General features: G+C 40.5%; 3 protein-coding genes across 10 annotated transcripts in view; 1 reads left to right on the forward strand and 2 right to left on the reverse strand.

Moving 5' to 3' along the window:
* IQCK (IQ motif containing K) overlaps positions 1 to 2,660 on the reverse strand; it is a 55,685-nt gene extending 53,025 nt beyond the window's left edge. For all 3 annotated transcript variants that reach the window (XM_030001451.2, XM_030001450.2, XM_030001449.2), the window contains exons 1-2: positions 2,601 to 2,660; positions 1,078 to 1,133 (exon numbers count right to left, since the gene is read on the reverse strand). In XM_030001451.2, the coding sequence (XP_029857311.1) occupies positions 1,078 to 1,133; positions 2,601 to 2,649 (105 nt within the window). In that variant the 5' untranslated portion in view covers positions 2,650 to 2,660. The remainder of the gene's footprint in view (positions 1 to 1,077; positions 1,134 to 2,600) is intronic.
* A 1-nt stretch (position 2,661) lies between these two features.
* KNOP1 (lysine rich nucleolar protein 1) lies at positions 2,662 to 13,843 on the forward strand. Of its 2 annotated transcripts, XM_030001440.2 has the most exons (5): positions 2,662 to 2,765; positions 3,909 to 5,313; positions 8,985 to 9,053; positions 9,556 to 9,633; positions 11,997 to 13,843. In XM_030001440.2, the coding sequence occupies exons 2-5, from the start codon at positions 3,910 to 3,912 to the stop codon at positions 12,306 to 12,308; spliced, it is 1,863 nt and encodes a 620-aa protein (XP_029857300.1). In that variant the 5' UTR covers positions 2,662 to 2,765; position 3,909; the 3' UTR covers positions 12,309 to 13,843. The 2 variants fall into 2 exon arrangements, with proteins under 2 accessions (XP_029857300.1, XP_029857301.1); XM_030001441.2 differs by lacking the exon at positions 9,556 to 9,633.
* Positions 13,844 to 15,119: 1,276 nt separating this feature from the next.
* The window catches only part of VPS35L (VPS35 endosomal protein sorting factor like), a 59,373-nt gene continuing 55,574 nt past the window's right edge, over positions 15,120 to 18,918 (reverse strand). For 4 of the 5 annotated variants that reach the window (XM_030001433.1, XM_041120175.1, XM_030001435.2 and 1 more), the window contains 2 exons: positions 16,461 to 16,607; positions 15,120 to 15,890 (listed from right to left, as the gene is read on the reverse strand). In XM_030001433.1, the coding sequence (XP_029857293.1) occupies positions 15,792 to 15,890; positions 16,461 to 16,607 (246 nt within the window). In that variant the 3' untranslated portion in view covers positions 15,120 to 15,791. Of the gene's footprint in view, positions 15,891 to 16,460; positions 16,608 to 18,918 lie in introns of those variants that run through there. The other variant, XR_005931422.1, reaches the window with a different exon arrangement.

An 18,918-nucleotide genomic window follows, 5' to 3' on the forward strand; every position in this document is an offset into this window, starting at 1 on the left:
TTGCTAGGAAAACATGTTATGAAAACTATGTCATCTAAACAGTTTCACTTTAAAATTCAGTTGGATTTATGAGCTACTGAAAAGCAAGTGGTGGGATCAGGGCACTGTACTTATAATACACTGCCTGTCAATGACCGCAGATAGACTCCTTTTTAACGTATGCAAGATTCAAAAAATTATCATTTTGGAAATTAAAAAAAAAAGTGGAACAACATAAAACGGTATATTATTTTATTTTGATGCTCAAATATATCAGTATATTATGCCCAGACTAATGCCCCAAGCAGAGTTCACTACTCGAATTTAGTAACAGCCTGTAATGAAGCCAGTTTCATTCGGGGAAACAGGACAGGTCTAAACAGACCAACTGTCAGACAATTTAAACTATAACGTCTTGAACTAGTTTTAAAATAACAAAGTAACCTAAAACAGACTAATAAGAGAAAATGTCTACAAAAATGCCTAATTTAGATGAAAGTTAGCTCTATGTGATGCCCAAAAGAATTAATTTTGCCGCTCCTAGTACTGCTGGGACAGAGATTTAAAGTGGTTTGTCTTTCTTAAGTTTTTATGTCTGCCAAACAAGTCTTTGTAGACTGAATTTATTGGGTCAAAATTAGATTTCAAACAATTTTGATCACGTTTAATTCCAGTAATTTCAATGGCCACATCGAAGTGACCTATCACATATGTGAAATTGGGGCATAACTCCTTTGCTGCGCTTGCTCCCCTCTCCTGCGTATTTCAGCGCTCAGTCTGCTTGCAACACCACCCAAAGGAGAGCCTTGCACACTTCAGAGTCCTGCCTACGAAGCAGTCACAGAAAAAAGACAGCGAGATGTACAAACCAAACACAGCTGGTAATCTAATTTTAGGATAGCGCTACCCAAGTTGCTTTAAATAAAAGCAATGATTTAGAATATTACATTTGTTGATTCACAAAAGTTGTTTGCAAAATGTAGTTTTGTTTTCGTTTTATGAATGAGGCTACTCTGCGGGTACCTAATTTTCCCATTCAGCTATTTAAAATCTTTTAAAACCAGCCCTATGCAGATTTTTTACTTCAACTATACTCACAGATCCACGTTTTGATTCAGGAACATCTGGAAATTGAGGCTGTTCTGCTTCATACTCTAAAAGTAAAAAGAAATACAACATTCATCCAGAAGACTTTAAAAATGTATTTCTTTTTCTCGTAAACAAATGTTACTTTCTAAAGGTACTTATTCTGGTTTGAAACAACAAAAATTAGTATATAATAAATATTTGTTTAACATGAAATCTAATATTTTAAAAAGAATGAGAACCTTAGTGCCTCTCGTCTTGGCTTTAAGTCAAGCTCAAGGTTCTCTGATAAATTTTTAACCAAAATAATAATGTAAAATACTCTAATGTAAGCAAAATGCAGATGCTTGCACAGAATTAACCATTGGTTTTAGTAGTATGTAATAGTGCTTTTCAACCTGACTTCCTCTATAAGCAATTAAATCCCCAGAACATTGCTAAGTATTACTGTCTCCACTTTCAAGAAAAAAAAAGCAGTACATGATCCACATAGGTTACTGAGTGAATCACGATCGCTAAGAAAAATAAAGGGGAGGACAACAGACGTGATATGAAAAAACCTTACAGATTACACAATACAGAAAATTCTTACAGGCAAACCCAGCAGGTTTACCATTCTACCACTATAATCAGGAGATTTACTGGCATTGCTACTTCCACGTGTAGTACTGATGCCTCAGCTGAATCACATTAGAATAAGCGACTTTATTCCTACATTAATAATGGCCATTTAAACACAAAATACCTACTTTAAGGGATTATAAAGTACTAAGCGAGGAAAACCCCATTTGAGCACTGCAAACCTATGGTGCTGGTCTTTCAGCTTCTCGATCAAATCTCGGTGCTCTCAGATTTTAGGAAAACACCAAGACTTTTGCTATTAAAATCGGACTCTGATAAGAGAAGTTTTGTATTCATTGAACTTGCATACTAGCGATAACATTGTGACCTCTCTGCTTTCCCAAGGCAATAATCTAACCCCATTACCGGGATAATCCCAAAGCTGCACCCACATAGGGCGCGGATGACTGGGTGGTAAACCAGAGGCCGTAACACTACTGCAATAAGCCGGGTACTTGCAGCCCTACCGGCACCAGGAACACAGACAAAGGCACGTTTCTGTCAGGAGATGATGACAATAAGAAGTAAGGTAACGCTCATGAGCGGAAGCGCTTTTGAACTTGCTCTCAGCGGTGACCAGGGCGGTTTTTTAGCACCCTTCTGGAGGCAGGTACGGCCAACGCGCTCCCGCAGGGCCGCCTCAGCTCCCCGGCTCCACAGCGCTGACACGGGAACGGGCGCGCCAACGGCGGCGGGGCAGGAGGCGGCCGGCCTCGGCCCAGGCAGCAGCGAGGAGCGGCCCTGAAGAGCCCCGAGCGACCGAGGCGAAGGACGCCAGCGGCGGCGGCCCTCCCCGGGGGCCTCTCCCCGCGGGGGTGCAGAGCCGGGTCAGGGCCGGGGCCTCCCCCGCGGGGCCCGCGGCCCGCTCGGGCCCTCCCCCTTCCCCCGGGCAGCGGCGGGGGAGGCGCTCCCACCTGCGCACACCCTCTCCCAGAGGCCCGGCGGCCGCCCGCCCGCCGCCATGCCGCTCCGCGTTGCCGCGGCAACCCCTCCGCCAGTCCCCGTGGCGGGGCGGGCGCGGCCGCGTTCCCCTTCCGGGTCGGCGCGGAGCGGCGGGCGCTGCACGTGTGCCGCGGCAGGTAGGCGCCGGCGGGGCGGCCTGAGGAGAGGGGCGGCCCCAGGCCGCGGCCTGCCCGGCGGAGGAGGCTCCCGGAGCGCCCGGGCGGGAGGGGGCGGCGGCGGCGGCGCCGAGGCGGCGTCCGTGCGGGGCGGGAACGAGGCGTTGCCGCCGCGCCCCGCTCCTTTCCCCGCTCTAACGGGGGCTGAAGCGGAGCGGGACGCGGGGTGACCCCCCCCCCCCCCGCCTCGCCTCCTCTTCCTCTCCTCGCCGCGGGGAGCTGGGTGGTTGCCCTGAGGTGGGGTTCGGCCGGCGGGCGGGCTCGGGCCCGGGCCCGTGAGCCCGGCTCCCGCGGAGCACGGAGCGGCGGGAGGAGGGGGCGCTCTCCGAGAGCCCCGGCGAGCGTGCAGAGCACGGGTGGAGGTGTGCTGCGGTATGCCGAGCTTTGTCGTTTGAAGGAGTTTGACGGGGTGCCTGGCGAGAGGCACTTAAAGAAATCCTGTGGGTGAGCTATTGGTGGAAGGCAGGAAACCGAGTAGGAAGAAATAGGTTTCTCGGCAAGGGGAGGGAGTGTCACCAGGTGGGCCCCAAAGGCTTCTCTGCTGCAGCCTGCTCACAGGCATAAATGTCCCGAGAAAGGGAGGAGAGAGCAAGGATGAGAAATTGCAAACAGAAGCAAATTCAAGGGAATGACTAAGGTGTCTTGAAAGGATCTTGTCATGCTAAGTGGGCAGTAACGTGAAGTTCCGTGTTAAATAAGTGAAAAGTCATACGTATGCGGAAGATCACCTTAACTGTACTTACCGATTTATACGTATATGTATATGTCTTATCATTTACGAAAGATTTTTGGAGGGTGGATTTTTCTGTGTAAACATCCTGACCGGCAGCTGTCAAAAAGACACATGGAAAGTTACAAACTAATTAGGACAGCACTAAAGAACAAGACAAAAAAATCTCCCCTTGACCACGCCAGTACACTATTTTCAGTGTTGCATGCAGTTCTGGTCCCCGCCATCACAGAAAGCAGATTTTGAAATTGGAAAAAGACTGCTGGGGACAATGAGAGATACGGAACGGTTTCAGAATAAAGGAAAACCAAATAGACTAGGACTTGCATCATATTGTTGAAGCAGTGCACTAACATCTTAATTTCATTTTTTAGAATGATAATAAAGAGAAAAGAAGTTCATGAGGAACCTATACAGAAAAAGAAAAAGGTGAAAAGTAGTAGGAGCCAGACTATCATTAAAATTGAGAAAGATGTTCAAACTGTCATTAAAACTGAGGATGATGACCAGCTTGAGTCAAAAACAAAGGTAAGGAAAAAGGAAAATTTAAAAGATGATGAATGTTTAGACCATTTAGAACTGAAGAAGAAGAAAAACAAGAAAAAGAAAGTTGGCTCTGAATTACTGAAAGAAGCACATTCAGACGGCTTTGTGAATGTAGAAGGCCATCTGGATTCAGAACCTCAAGAAGAATCAGAGGAACAAATTAAAGTTCCCAAAAAGAAGAAAAAAAAATTCCAATGTCATTCCTCCTTATCATTGGAGAATAATCAGAGTAGTGATGTGGAGCTTTCAAATCATCATACAGATGGTACTGAGGAAAATGAATTTGCTTTTAAAAAAAGCCGAAAGATTACCACTTTGAATTCAGAATTGGATGGTGAAGTAACTAAGAAAAAAAAGAAGAAAGGTATTTTTTCTTTTTCATTAGAGGACATCCAGGATAGTGAACATAAACAGTCTGAAAAAGTTCATAAAAAACCACACAAATACATTTCACAAGAAAAAGCTTTTACGGGCAAAAACTGTGGAACAGATATTACCCAGAATGATGGGGAGAGTTATGTGAGAAGAAAGAAGAGGAAGAAAAAGAAAGAGAAGTCCAACTCCTTTTTCCCACTAGCAGATAATCAGGACACCTATGGAGTTCCTGATAGCCCCATTGCATTAAGTGACTTAAGAAAAAGGCAAAGAAAGAATTCCCAGGAAATTACATTGACAGATAGAGAGGAAGAGGACAGTACTGAGAACTCCAGAAGTATCAGAGAGACCAAGAGGAAGAAGAAGAGAAGCAAAGATATTTCTTCCTTAACATGTGAAGATAATCAAGACTACAGTCACAGAGTTCCTGATAAGCATCTCTCAGCACAGCAAAAATTTGAGTCTGAGGAAGCAGAGCTTTCTGGAAAAAAAAGCAGGAAGAATATCAAGGATAATAATGAAGTTACCAAGAAGAAAAAGAAAAAGAAGATTCAGAAACAGGAGGAAGAAACAACATACTCAAAAGTTTCTTTAAACAGTGACAGTGCATCTAAAAGCCAAAAAATAACGCTACTAGAAAGCAATAAAAAGAACAAAGAGAGCGAAATGAAGCAAGCTGAATGTGTCAGAGGGGACGCTATAGATGGGGTGTTATGCAATAGTAATCATATGCTGTGTGACAGAAAAAGAAAAAAAAGAAAAAAAGAAGTACCACAGGACTTCACTGAAGAACCAGGTTCAAAAGCAAATACAAAAAAGAAAAAGATCAAAACAGAAGACATGGGAAATGAGGCACTGGTAAGTTGTAAAGAAGAGGGTATCTTTGCACCCTCCTGCTAAGGAATTGAAAGCTTTTTAGGTAGACAGTTTCCTATTTTGCAGGCTGTTCTGCCTGTTCAGACCCTTAGGTTACATTTAGGTCAGTAGGGGCCTCCTCTGGGTTTGGAGAAGCAGGATCAGCTGATCTATTGATTTCAGCACATAATAGCTGTGAAACATGGGAAAGTACTTTTTAATGCCTACTGCTGTAGTCATCCAGTGTTTCAATTGTGAAAATGTAAATATTACAACTAACAGCAAGTATTAGCACAAAAAGAAAACTAGTATGTACAGTCATTAATGTTCTTCTATCCCTCCTCCAGTTGCTCCTAGCAAAGTGGCAACAGTCTTATAAAATAGGATTTTAACACCATGTCATTTAACCTGAGCAGGTTGGTAACACTGGCAGCATGAATGCATCTAACTGTGCGTTAGACTTTTCCTCAAGCTTTTCCTGCTGTTAACGCTGGAATTACATAGTGTTAGAAACAAGGGGGAAATTTAGCCAAAACCTGTTGTCTAACTTGGACAAAACTTTAGAGAAAATCTTAAGAATCCTAAGCGTAGACTAGGCCTAGAGCATTGATATATAAATTCTGATAGAAAAAATACTAGAGAACAACCTAAACACAAATTCTTAGTTAAAAAAATAAATCTATGCAAGAAAATAAATAGCTATAAGAGCTGTGTAAATTATAACTGAAGGTAACTGGAATTGTATCCAGACTGACTGTTAATGGAAAGCCCATCCCAAAGTCTTGCAGTACTGCCATTTCTGAGGTGAAACAAACATGGAGAGGAACTGATGAAAGATTTGAAATACAGAGGTTTCTTCTTTGATTTTTTTTTTTTCAAAAATTAGACTATTAAGATATGGGTTTATTTAACTTTTTTTTTTTAATCTGAGTAGGGTCATATTGTAAAGCTATTTAGGTGCCTAAAGTTAGTTTCTACATGCCTAACCTCTCTTGTTATCATTGGGAATTAAGCTATGAGATGCTCAGAAATTCAGTAGGTATCTATCTATATTTTTAGCTGCTTAAACAACTTTGAAAACAGCTCATTGCAAGTTATTAGGAGCTTGTTTTTATTTTCATAGGTAATGGGAAACTGCACTCCAGTTGCTTTTTATCAAGAACTTTGAATGCTTGGCTTGTTTAAAAGTCAAGCACTAGTTAATAAAGCATCATTGAAGATTTTTGTAAACTAGGGACAGAGCAAGCCACAGTGCTAGCTGCCTCTCAACCACACTTCATGGTGTGCTTTGTTTTGTTATGCGCTCATATATGCAGTTTCTTCGTGTTCTGTGGAAACATGGCAGCTTTCTGGTGTCTAGTGCTAATAATTAAATATAGATTTATATAAGCAGGTTCTTCAGCCTTCATGGAGACCCAGATACAGGCTTTTTCCACAAAGGTTTGTGTTGGGAGTGTGTATGCTTATCAGTCATGAGGTGAGCAGATGTTTGGGACTTTTTACTTAGGTTTCTCCTTTTGACCTTTCAAAGGACAAGGTGGTTTTATTGCTGGGATATATTTTCTAATTAAATTGACATTGCCTTTTTGAGACTGTTAGACATTATTTGGATTCTTGCAGCTCCTCGCATTCTGTGGAGGCAAGATAAGCCTAACAATGACAAGTAAACTTGCATGACCAATTACAATGGAAAACACAGCAAATGCCTTACAAACAATTGAGGAGAAGGGTGTAGGGTGATGCATGTTTTGTTTCTCTTTCCCATATTCAGCTCTGTCCTTTAATAATAAAAAGTACTTTAAAGAAATTCTCCTGAAGATTGAGAAGTTTGGGTATATCAGTTCTAGAGGAATCTAGTTCCTGCCAGGCCAAAAGACACTGCTGTAATAAATGGCTGATAACGTTGGTCTTGCATTTAACTGTGTCATAGTCCTGAAACATTGTCTAGTCTACAGTGTCACGCACACTGCTGCATGCCTTGAAAAATCCTCTGTTTGGCTTGTGCAGCAAGCAAAAGAGTAAGTTTTTAAAGACAATATGGAGTGATACCCACTTAATATCAATGACTGATATTTTTCCCATTGGATGCCATTACAGTCAACTTGGGCAGAGTGAGGAGAAGCAAGTACTCAGTGTACTTCTTTGAAGTTGTTTGCCTGCAGATAGCATAATCCTACCATGTGTGAATGTGCACCCCTTCCATGAAGTTGAGGGAAGACTGGCACACCTCCACAGGGAGTAATTTTTGCCATGCAGTAGCCTTCAGCAGGTCAGCGACATGCTGTGGATTAGCAGGGATGGGGGTGCACCCATCCTGCTTCCCTGTCTGCCACTTAACCTTCCAGCTAAAAAACCAATATGTTGCAGCTGTTTGCAGAATCCTGTCACAACAGTTTTCCTGCTTGTTTTAATAAATCTGAAAAGACAGTACCAGGCCATCTAGAAGTAAATTGGGGGGGGGGTTGTTTTTTTCTTTTCATCTCCTTATTGCAGTGTTCTCGCATTTTTAGTGGTGCATGTACTTGTGTGTGTGTGTGAAATCAATGTATAAAAGGTATCTTTGGAAAACTAGGTAAATCATTCATGGCTTTAAATAAAACTGTAAACCCTCAAAAAAGTAACAGCAGCTTCTGCTGACAGAAGTGTATTACAAATCTTTTCCTTGTCTTGCTGTTCCCTGGCTATTTCATGCTTGGATTATTATGTTAGCTGTATCAATAGATCTTGCCTTTGGCCACCTTTACCAGGCTGGTCTAAAGCTTATGGCTCTAATTTACCACTATCCTGGACTTATTACTTATCCTGTTACACTGGATACCCAAAAATCTTATTACAACTTCGGAAAAGAAAGGCTGAGGGCAATGATCTAGAAGCGCCAGTCAATGGGAGCAAAAGCTGCTGAAGGGCTGCATTTTGTGGAAGAGTTATCAGTATCTGGCTGCTTGTGGACTCTACCACTGATTTACCTCCTGCCATTCTGCCCATCCATTCCTGCCCTAGCTGCTCTGTCTCTTCACATCAGCTCCCCGTTCTGCCCTCTCAAATGTGGAACTAATGTGCTGTTTGCTACCATTGTAGGAGACACTTTATGTATGTGTCGTGCCTCTCCCTGTGTTCTTTTCCAGACCAGAAGCTCCTTGGGGACCATCATTTACTCATCTACTCTGCATTTGTACAAGACAGAGCACAATGCAACTTTCTGGGGGTTTTTTTTAAGTGGCTAGTGGGATCAACGTGCCTCAAGCTTGTCCTGTGCCTTCATAGGGGCCGTTATCTTACCACCATTTTTAAAATTATTTTTATTTTAAACTTTTTCTGTCCTTTATTTCAAGTATAAATTTAAACTTGTATAACGGTTTAATTTGAAACAACCCTGCCTGCAAACGTTACTATATGTGCCAGTGATGTTGGCAGGTCCACTTTAATGTGTGAATTAAAAAAAATCCCTTATCCTCTTTGTTAAAAAAAGGATTTCTCCCTTGGGGAGAAAGTCTCTCCATAGAAAAACACAGGTTTCAACTGGCATTTCCAGCTTAGATCTGACTATTTCTTCTTGCCCCAGAACAGTACTATTGTATTGCTTAGTGTTTTTACTACTTACATGGTCAGAGCTGTGTAAATTCTAATTACAGAATGGATAAAAATATTCATACAAGCTTTTTCCTGTTTTACAGAAACATATGGATGATGTAACTATTGTGCAGGAAAAAAAAGGAAACTGTGACGAAGTTAACATAGACAAGGTATGCTTTGTCTTAATTGTGTAAGGTTTAAAGCAAGTCAGTATTTAATGTATGCATAGAATTTGTAACAAAAAACCTGCTTTGTTGCTCGTCTATGCCAAGATTTCCCTAAATAGAGCTCTGCTTAAAATGTGCTTTACCTTCCATGGGTTAAGTCCAAAATGTACAGCTCCAGTCAATATCAGAAGCTTCTAAGTAGCTTATTAGGTTAAATACAGGTTTCTTTGCCTCTCATCAATGTTGGCAGTTTCAGTGTAGCTGTTACCTGCAGTTAGAAGATTAAACATATCTGATACAGCAAAATGTTCATTTAAACTACCACTAGAAAAATCACAGTTCTCATGTCGAGTGTGTAAAAGGATCAGATGCAACTTTTTAATTATCGTTACAAAATTCTGAAGGTAACCAATTATTTTATTCTTCCCTTATCTTTTCTTTGTGAATTAAATTGTCATTTAACACACAGAAGATAGTGTCTTGTGCTGTTTTTTCTGCATGCTAGGTGAGGCGGCAGGCTCTGCAAGAAGAAATCGATAGAGAATCTGGCAAAACTAAGGTTTTCAGTCCCAAAGTGGAACGGGTATGTATAAACTTAGACCTTGGTCTGATGGAAATACTGTGTTCCAGAGAAAGGTCCTGAAAAAAGCACTGCACTCTTTTTTGTATGTGGCTCAGGTACATGGCTTGGCACAACAGTCTGCCTTCTGACTGTAAATTTAAGGTCATGCTATAGAACAAGTTAGTACAATCCCAAGAGAGTCTGGGAATGACCAGTGAACTCCAATAGCAGTTGGCATTGTAGTGCTCTAATTCCTATTATCAGTCCTCAAAAGCAACATTTTCTCTGGTTCCTCTGGAGAATGAGCCATGACAAATTGCTCCAGAAGCATTTCCTGCTTACTGTGAAATATAAATAATTCTAGGCTATGGATATGGCAGTCACTGAATTGTATCTGAGTTGTTATCTAGAAGACTTTGCAGACATTCAGAAACGGGTGCACATGGAAAGGTAAAAGGGATGACAACTAATAACACATATATGTGATATTTACAGTCAGTCCTCTCCTAACTTCTACATCTTTCCTCCACCTCTTTGAAAGATGATTCTTTATTCTTTGCTTCTGCATCCTACTCAGCCTGCCTCCTGACAGGTTTACAGTAAGGTAGTGGAAACTGTTGCAGTAGTGTTTAGCAGGGGTAATAAGATTCAGGAGGAGAGAAAGCTTTTTTAAGTAATTCAGGATTCTTAGTTGTTTCACAAGACTGCCAGTATGCCTAGAAGGTTGGAATATACCTCAAACAAATGCCAGAAACAACTCCTGTAGTTTTTTTACATAGTGGGAGGCAGACCACAATAGCTCTGGAACTGCAACTATCTAATAGTCTCTGAAGTCATTGAGAAAAATGACATCCTTGGCAGGGGATCTCAGTTCTTTGGTGCTGATCTGTCTCTGCTTAGTAGTATGCAGAAGAATAGAAGCTATGAAAACTAATTCATCAGCTTCACAAAGAGTGAGCTGGAAATGCTGCAGCAAAAGCTATGTGTAGTGCCTGCCAGCAGTTCACTTAAAAAAAATTACAGGGTTTGACAAGCCATAATTATTTTTGCACCTGTGCAGATGTCTCCCATTCCAAAGGGAGGACATATATTTCTGTGTATGTGTCTGTGTCACCGACCTGGACTTATACAGCAACTTGTCTTTGAGCAAGGTAAAAATACTAAAGTATTATGGATAGCTTTCTTTTAATAGCAGGTATTCTGGACTGTGGTAGTGAATGATACTCCAGCCTTGCATTTTGTTAACTTAAACCTGCTAGAGCTTGCCTGCAATACTGTGTAGCATGCTGTGTGTCATGTTGGCTGTCTAGTGGAGAATGACTGTTTCATGCAAGCTACAACTGTTCAGTTGGAAGGATTTCAGGCTTACATAAGCATACCACTAAATTCACATTTTTTCCTTTGATGTAGCCAGCTCAGTCTATTTAATTAATGATCAAACATTCTTCCATTTAATATCACTCCCAATTTTAACAAAAAAATTGCGAGTAGCAGTCCTGCCAAAAATAGTTATAAATGACTGCACAGCTCCTAGCCATAGCTCAGGAGTCAAGTAAGACCCTTAGATAATGAAGCCTGTTCTCAGGTAAGCCAAAAGCTCATAAACTTTGTAAACCATATGATTTATCTTGGGTTATCCACAAACAGCTGAATTCTGATTTTACTTGGACATTGCCTATATTCTCAGAAGGAGGAGTGAACTAGTTCAAAGAATGCAGTGAAAGGCAAATACAGCAAATACAAAGAATACAGCAAACTGCAAGGGAGGGGAGGCTTGAAGAGTATTACATTTAGTCCTGTTGGATAAGGGTATGCCCTCAGTTTTTGCACCCCTGCAATATTAGTGGTAATTAGTGGGATGAGAATGCAAATATTACTTAAAGCATATGAGCCAGATTGAATACTGTCTCCAAAACTGACATAACAAAACACAGCTGAAAACAACAGCTACCTAACTAGGCAATAGGAAAATGAAAAGATAGCTGTACGAAGTGACAGAGTGAAAGAGGATTGAGTCTGACACTTGTCTTGGAATAAGAGAAATGATTGGGCAATGTCTGTCTCTTCGAGCTAGGTAAATATTCTCCAGAAAGCAGAAAAGCCAAGATTCCTAAAGACAGAGGCAGAGGAAATTCTGAAGTGCATTAAACCCTGTCTCCAGGTTAAATGAACTGAAATGCTAATGAAGATGCACTCATGCAGGGTTATGTCATTCTTTTCTCATGTCCTTTGAGAGGTATTACCCTTGGAATGACTGCTTCCCAGCTTTGTCAGCTCTGTCAGGTTTTTGTAGCAGGTTCTGTTCTCATGGCACACAGCCAGAAATTGTCTTCTTTGGTCTTGGTATTATTTAATTTTAGTGTTAACCTTGTTTTGCTTCACAGGATACCAAGTTTGGCCAGTGGAGTACAGCTGCTTTTCAAAGTTCTGAGGAAGAAATGAAGTTTTTTAGACTGATGGGTGGCTTTAAAAAGGGCTCTACACCTATCCAAAATCTCTCAGCAACTAAAAACAAACCGAACATGGCTCTGAACAGGGAAGGGGAGGAGAAATTACAGCACGCTCTGAAGATGGAATTCGATAAAGCAATGGACTTGAAGCAACATAGAGGAATTGGTCTTGGATTTCAACCTGCTGCCAACAAAAAAGTATACATAGACAAATATACATCTAGATCTATAAAATTTGAAGATTAAAACCCTGAAGTAATAAAAGGAATGAGAATTCAACAGGCAAATTTCTTTTTACTTGAAATAAAATACAAAATGTTTAAGAAATTTGATTTATGAGACACTTTTAGTACAAGTTTTCAGCTGCATATGCCAGATATGTGAAGCTGGGTCCTCACTTGAGCTGAACAGTAAGTTTTTGAAACCTTTACAATGTTTTCTACAAGAGATAGCCTCTTTCAAAGATTGAAGATAGGTAGGCAATGCCTGCAACAAGTTGAAACATAGTAAATTTTTTTTAAATGCTGATTTCATAAACTTATTTTTAGCTACATCTTAGTGATTCTAAAGGATTTAGTATTCTGTAAAATCTTCACATTTTTACACTCAGTGAGTGGTACAAAGTGACGATGTTTTACTTTGAAGAAACACTACTGCTGTGCCTACAAATTTGATGAGGGAAGACGTTTTAACTCAGAAAATAGTTTCTTAAATATCAGCATCTTCATTATAATAATGAGTAGCATTGAACATCCTCTATATTTTAACTATGCTCTGGCAGTTGGATTTTCAAGCCGCAGCTGTTACCTGTAAATGAAGGTAAACACTTTCTGGATAGCTGCACCAAATATATGGATCTAGACTTCCTAAATTATAGGAAGCAAGGTGATTTTAATAATGTGCTTATTGGGTTCATAATACGTCAATCTGAATGAAATTTCTAACCTTTGGCTTTTCAGACAACCTGCACTTTCACTGGCTTTTTAATAAGAGTACAAAATATGAGACATTTGTTTACGTCGTGTTCAGAATTTAGGGGTCCAAAGCAGTCTCTCAGTGTCTGGCTTGAAGTTACAAAAAGATGGTGGAAAAACTGTCATGTATTTTATTACTGGCTGTGTCATTTGTTTGCGAGACAATGTTAAGTTTTAGCGTAGCTCTGTTTTTTAAGCAGAACAAGGTGACCATCTCTTATGTCCATGCCTGCTGTAGTGCAATAGTGGCCGACTTGCAGGCGAACCCCAGCCTCCCAGAATTAGGTTAGTACCTCTACCCAGCTCATTGTTGTTCTGCCAAATTACCTGTCCTTTTTGATAAGATCATGCCAGTTTAACTACTAAATTTCTTGGTTTTTTATGGCAAACTCATTTTCCACAATAGTCTTCTCCAGTGGTCCGCTCTACCTGAAAGCAGCTGCCTCCAGCAGAAAATGCACTTAAACCAGCAGTTGGTTCCAGTGCGGTTTGGGCAGCTCCTGAGCGGAAGTGAAGATTATGCAGGGGCTCCAGCTTAAGGGGTTGCCATGAATCCATTCCCATACTTGGGAAGAGAGAGATGCTGAACCACTTCCTGCAAGGTCTGAACTTGTCTTTGAGGAAACCATGTCCTTTAAAGTGTCTTTTAAAACCACCACTACCTCAGGGTGAGTCTGTTTTGCACCAGTGCTCTCAAAGCTCAGTGGCTGGCTTCAGCTGTTGCTTTACTTAAATTCAGGTAGTGGAGGTTCTGTTTTCTCTTCTGATTTAAAACTGCTGAATTCAGGCCCTCAGCTACTTGCCTGGCAAAAAAAAAAAAAAAAAAAAAAAAAAAAAAGGAACAGGTAGGAAAATGTCAACTAGTGACTTCATTTAGGAGGAGAGGGACAGTATGTACAGCTTTCTGCTGCAGAGCCAGTCTTGGATGGGTAGTGACTGGTCTTGCACTGCCACTGAGAAGATGCTGAAGGTGGCATTAGTCCTAGCCTTGCCTTTGGATAAGGACCTTCCCATCTAGAATTGCATAATGTACACCAGTGTGTTGCTCGACTATAGCATTGTGGATGGCCTGGCACCTTGGTCTTGGTAATACTGTGCACATGAAAATGTCGTAGTTTGGAAAATGAGACACGTACCTGGGGAAAAAACTCAGCTTTTTTCAAGCAGACAAACTTTGTCTGGCCTATTGTATATTTGCTATATCCAGAAGAAAGAGGAGGTCTATAGTAAGTAGAGTGCTTTAAATAAAATTAATTTTCCTCTAACATGGAATTAAGCCAAAAGCAGTTTATTAGAGTGGTTGTGTTAGCTTCTAAGCTAGGTGTTTAGAGTTTGCTCCTGATAACTAACCAGAGGTTTGTGCCTGTCATTGGGCTATTTTTGCACTAATAAAAACAGTAGTAAAACATCTGAAAACATTTCTTATGGCAGCCTTGCATCAATAAGAAACCAAAGTTGTACTATGTTCAAAACAGAATAGGCAAAAATTGGTGCCTGCATGGGGAAGAGGAATGGTTGGGACATTTGTAAGCCTACTGTAAGAGTCTCCATTTTACAGAATCTGGAACAACTCCACACCGGGTTTAAAGCAGTACATTTGGCCCCAGAGGGCGATTTCTTCCATACCACAGCTGCTTAGCGTGACCCACTTGGCGGTTTAGAAAGCTCAGAGTTTAATCCCACTTACCCAGTTTGTGGTTTATGTTTCCAAGCCCAACAGGAAGAATCATCTATGTGCTGTTGAGAGTTTTTGTGCAGCTGCAGCAAGAAGGAAAGCTAAATTGAAGCAGGACATGATAACATAGGCAGTTAGCAAAACTGATTACTGGTTTAGCCTTAACAAAATAAAACATTTTTGTGCAAAAATATATCTTAATATCTATATAAGGATTTAGCTCATTAAAATACTTACCACTAAGCAAAAGCAGCAGTAGATGCAAGGTCTCAACATAGTTCCTTACCATGGGACAGAAGTGGTGAGAGTGAAATTTTATTAGGTGTAATAGCAGTACATGTAACTAAATTCCACAAGGGTAAGGTGATAAATTTGTATACTCAAAGAAACTCCCCCAGAACAAACAAATGAACTGCAAATTGTTTTATTCAGTGACAGCGTACTTTGCGAACATAGAGTACTTTGCATACATTTCCATTTTCCTTTGCAGACAGCACTTAAATATTCCTTCCATTTTACAAAACACCACTGAACTAAAATGAAAGCATAAACAGGCCTGTGAAAATGTATTGTAGAAATTAGAACAGTGACACCTTGGCCATTATTTTCTTCTGCTGGAACTGACCAAATAAATGTTGGCAGCACCCCAAAGCAGAAAGACGACTTAGCAGGATTATTATATTGAAATGCTGATTTCTACACAGGAGAAAGACTATTCTGCAAGTGGGATGAAGTTTGGAGGCTGTGAATTGATCCGTGCACATTATCTTCCTCCTTTGTTGCTAAAATGACCACAGATTAGATTTCAAAAGGCTTTTGCAACCATAAAGGTTCAAAATACCATTTACTGAATCTAAATCAGCATTTAAAATCAGAGTATAGTGGTAAAACTGGAAACAGAAATTCACGTTAAATTATTGCACTCAGAACAGTTTTACCTTTACCTGTGTCCAAGTAAATCTGTCACACTAAGTAAAATAAAAATATGCTTAACTCCTCCAGTCAAAATCTAGATCAGTGATTTTTGGCCTTGGCTACATGCTCTCTTGTACAGATGACTCCTTGGGAATAAGGCATTAATCAGGTCCTGGACTGCAGAGGAAGCCGAAGGGCCAAGTCTGTGAAGTGACTCATTTCAGGTTGTTTGCTTCGCCTCTTGATGTATTCTAGCGTTTTCACCTGGGTATGAAAAGAAAGATATTTTGAGATTTTTTAGTGCCTTTCTCTTTTCTCTTTTCATAGGCCATCATTTAATCTATATGCAGGTGTTTTAATAGACACTCTCATGATTTTTCCCTAAATTTCACTGGCTACATGAACACTTGCAGTTCTTACTCCAGAGGTCATTATCATGTATATCTTTCTTAAAGGCTCTAGAATGCCCACTTACACCATGCAGTTCCTCCACTAAATAAAAATGCTGTATTTCTCTTAGATAGTTTTCTGTACTGAAAAAAAAGTTATAGCACCTCACATTTCCAGGTTCCTTAATGTGTGAAATACATTTAAAAGTGCTAGAAAGATAGAGACCACTTGAAATAAGAGAAGCTGCTTATTCATTAAGCAGCATTTAAAAAAATAAGGTGGTTTTTTTAAGCTCATTTAGTTTGTTGTTTTGGTTTTTTTTAAGAGAGCAACCTGTAAAGAGGTTAGGTTTATTCAGATCAAGAAAATGTTACCTTTTCCCAAATGAGGAGTTGAAAAAGATCTTAAGAACTAAAATTTCTGTGCATTATCTGTTTTCCTTACCATAGTCTTGGTGTCAGCAAAGCCATGTTTCTGAGCAAGATTCCAGAGATTGACTGAAAGCTGGTTTAGTTTGTTGTTTCGTAGATCCCCATGAGCTAGAATAGTGTTAAAGAAATAGAGTGCCAACTGGCTTTGTCGCTTTAGGGTCTATAATAAAAAAAAAATTCCTGTATTACCATACAGTCATCCCAAAATATCTAGCATAACGTTGCCAGGTTCCCTGAACTCTTTGAAGTGCAAGGGGCAGACACTCATTTTGTAATACACAGCAATGATTACAGACACAAGAATACAAGCATAGTTTTCATATTCCATTCAAAATGCAACAAGTAGTGATAGTCATGAATCAACCTAAGTTGCTGTAAATAAAATAATTACACAGAACTCCTACATCTCCTACCACTTTGGCACAGCACAGCATGTAGCTCTGACACTTTTAACTCAAGACTCCCTACAATTGCATAGAAATCACCCTCCCACTAACCAACCTTGCGCTTACTTCACCACAGCTATATATATTTTTAGAGACCACTATCATCAATCTAGATTAACGCAACTTCAGGCTTTCTCCAGCAGTCTATTCTACTTTTATTTATTTATCCAAAGATGTTTTTTCCCTGCTATTCTTTCACTGAAACTTCAGTGATACCAACATATTTGCACCATATTTGCAGCTACTTTCCCTAAAATTGCTGAGGGGGGGACCTTCAGGAGGACCCCTGCTTCATGGTAATTACCATGGAGGAGCACCATGCCCTTCAGCCTCTGTGGAGGAGTTCTGGGGCACAGACAGTCCTGCACTAAGCTTACAGGGTGCTATCACCCTGATTTGGGGTGACTGGGAGTCAGAAGTAATTAAAATGCTATTGCAGATTTTACCTATTCCTACAGAATAAGTTTTAAAAGGCTAAAAGGATTAATTATTATTGGATGCATCTGAGTCATAGTATTTGGTTATACTGCTTTGCTGCAGCTGTCCTTTGTTTTTTGCTCAAGAAAGAACACTGATAAAGGCATAGCTCCATCTTACACAGAAACCAAACCAGCAGAGTAGTTGAAACTGTCAGCTGAGCACCTCGATTAATGAACGTAGTACTTCACTTCAGCCCTCTCAGTTCAATATATGCTAGGGTAGCTAATACACAGCATTCAGATAGGAAGTTACAGGAAGAATGAGGCAGAGATTGGGGAAAGAGGAGTGCACTGGTCTCTGACTTGTGCACTCTTGACATGATACCAGCGCAGCCATGCAGCCTCTGCCCTTTCCCTAAGGGACTGAAAGTAAATAGATTTCCCTTCTCACCGCCAGCAGAAGAGAGGTCAGATGCTGTTAAAGAAATGGCACACACTGAGCCATCAGTCCTTCAGATAAATATGGAAAAGGAGAAAGCCATGGCATTAAAGAATTGGCTCATGCCCCAAACTAGAAGCATCAGACTGCTACTGTATGTACGTGACACACACAGTAGGTTTGTACACACAGAAAAAATCTGACACATCAGAAACCATGCACCCACACACACATGCATATGCAATGCCCAGAGCTGCTCAAGGCCCCAGGAGAAGTTCCCTAAGCACTAAATTAATTGCATGAAACTACCAAGATGACAGCTTTTCCTGTAACAGTTATCTACATTAGCAATTTCCATCTCAATAGCTCCAAAACCTGTTTATAGGCTAAAACTACAACCATCATTTGGGGGCGTTGAACTGTACTCCCTATCAGAAAGAGAAATATAATTGATCAGTCTAGTCCAGTAGTAGTAGTAACACAAAGAGCAGAAATACAACTCAAAAAGACAATAAAAGGGAAAGTAGTTATGCTTAAATGCTTGAATATTACTGTAGTATTTCTCTTGTAGGACTAACATCCTTCAGGGAGAAACAGATACAGGGTACAGCCAGCTAGTCCATGCTTTGCTGCATTATTCACAAGGCATCCTGCCATATCACCATGTACCCTGAATTAACAAAATAACCTATATTATCTATAATTTTTTTTCCCGTTGACCATCTAATGCCTGTGTGTCTTCTGCTGAATACAAACTTCAAAGACGTTTCTGGGAATTGCTTGGAGGTTTCCTCACAAGAAGTGGGACAGTTAAATTATTGGGCAGAATGCAAAAGCAGCAGTACTCCAGTGAATATCAACTAGCGAGGTTTTCCAGGCGGTAACAATGCAAACACAAAACTCATGCTTTAAAATAAGGATGACATTTTGACTAATTTGAAACATACATACTTCAAAAAGGATCATACTTCAAAAAGGATCTAGAATCACATAAAAAAGCTGGAAAAATGAGCTGCACACTAACTCATTGTATTGGGGTTGGTATAACAGACAAGATTTTGGCATCTAGTCATCAGTTACACAATGCAAAGTGAAGAGAGAGGCAGGCTCAGGTATACAGTAAATCCCACCACATCTGAAAATTAACAATACTCAGACGAGGCTTCA

The sequence above is a fragment of the Aquila chrysaetos genome, chromosome 25, assembly GCF_900496995.4.
Source record: "Aquila chrysaetos chrysaetos chromosome 25, bAquChr1.4, whole genome shotgun sequence".
Classification (NCBI taxonomy): Eukaryota; Metazoa; Chordata; class Aves; order Accipitriformes; family Accipitridae; genus Aquila; species Aquila chrysaetos.

Coding starts and splice junctions, on each gene's coding strand:
- KNOP1 (XM_030001440.2), top strand. CDS start 3,910: ATGATAATAAAGAGAAAAGAAGTTCATGAGGAACCTATACAGAAAAAG. Junction 5,314..8,984: donor ACATGGGAAATGAGGCACTG/GTAAGTTGTAAA, acceptor CCTGTTTTACAG/AAACATATGGATGATGTAAC. Junction 9,634..11,996: donor TCAGTCCCAAAGTGGAACGG/GTATGTATAAAC, acceptor TTTGCTTCACAG/GATACCAAGTTTGGCCAGTG.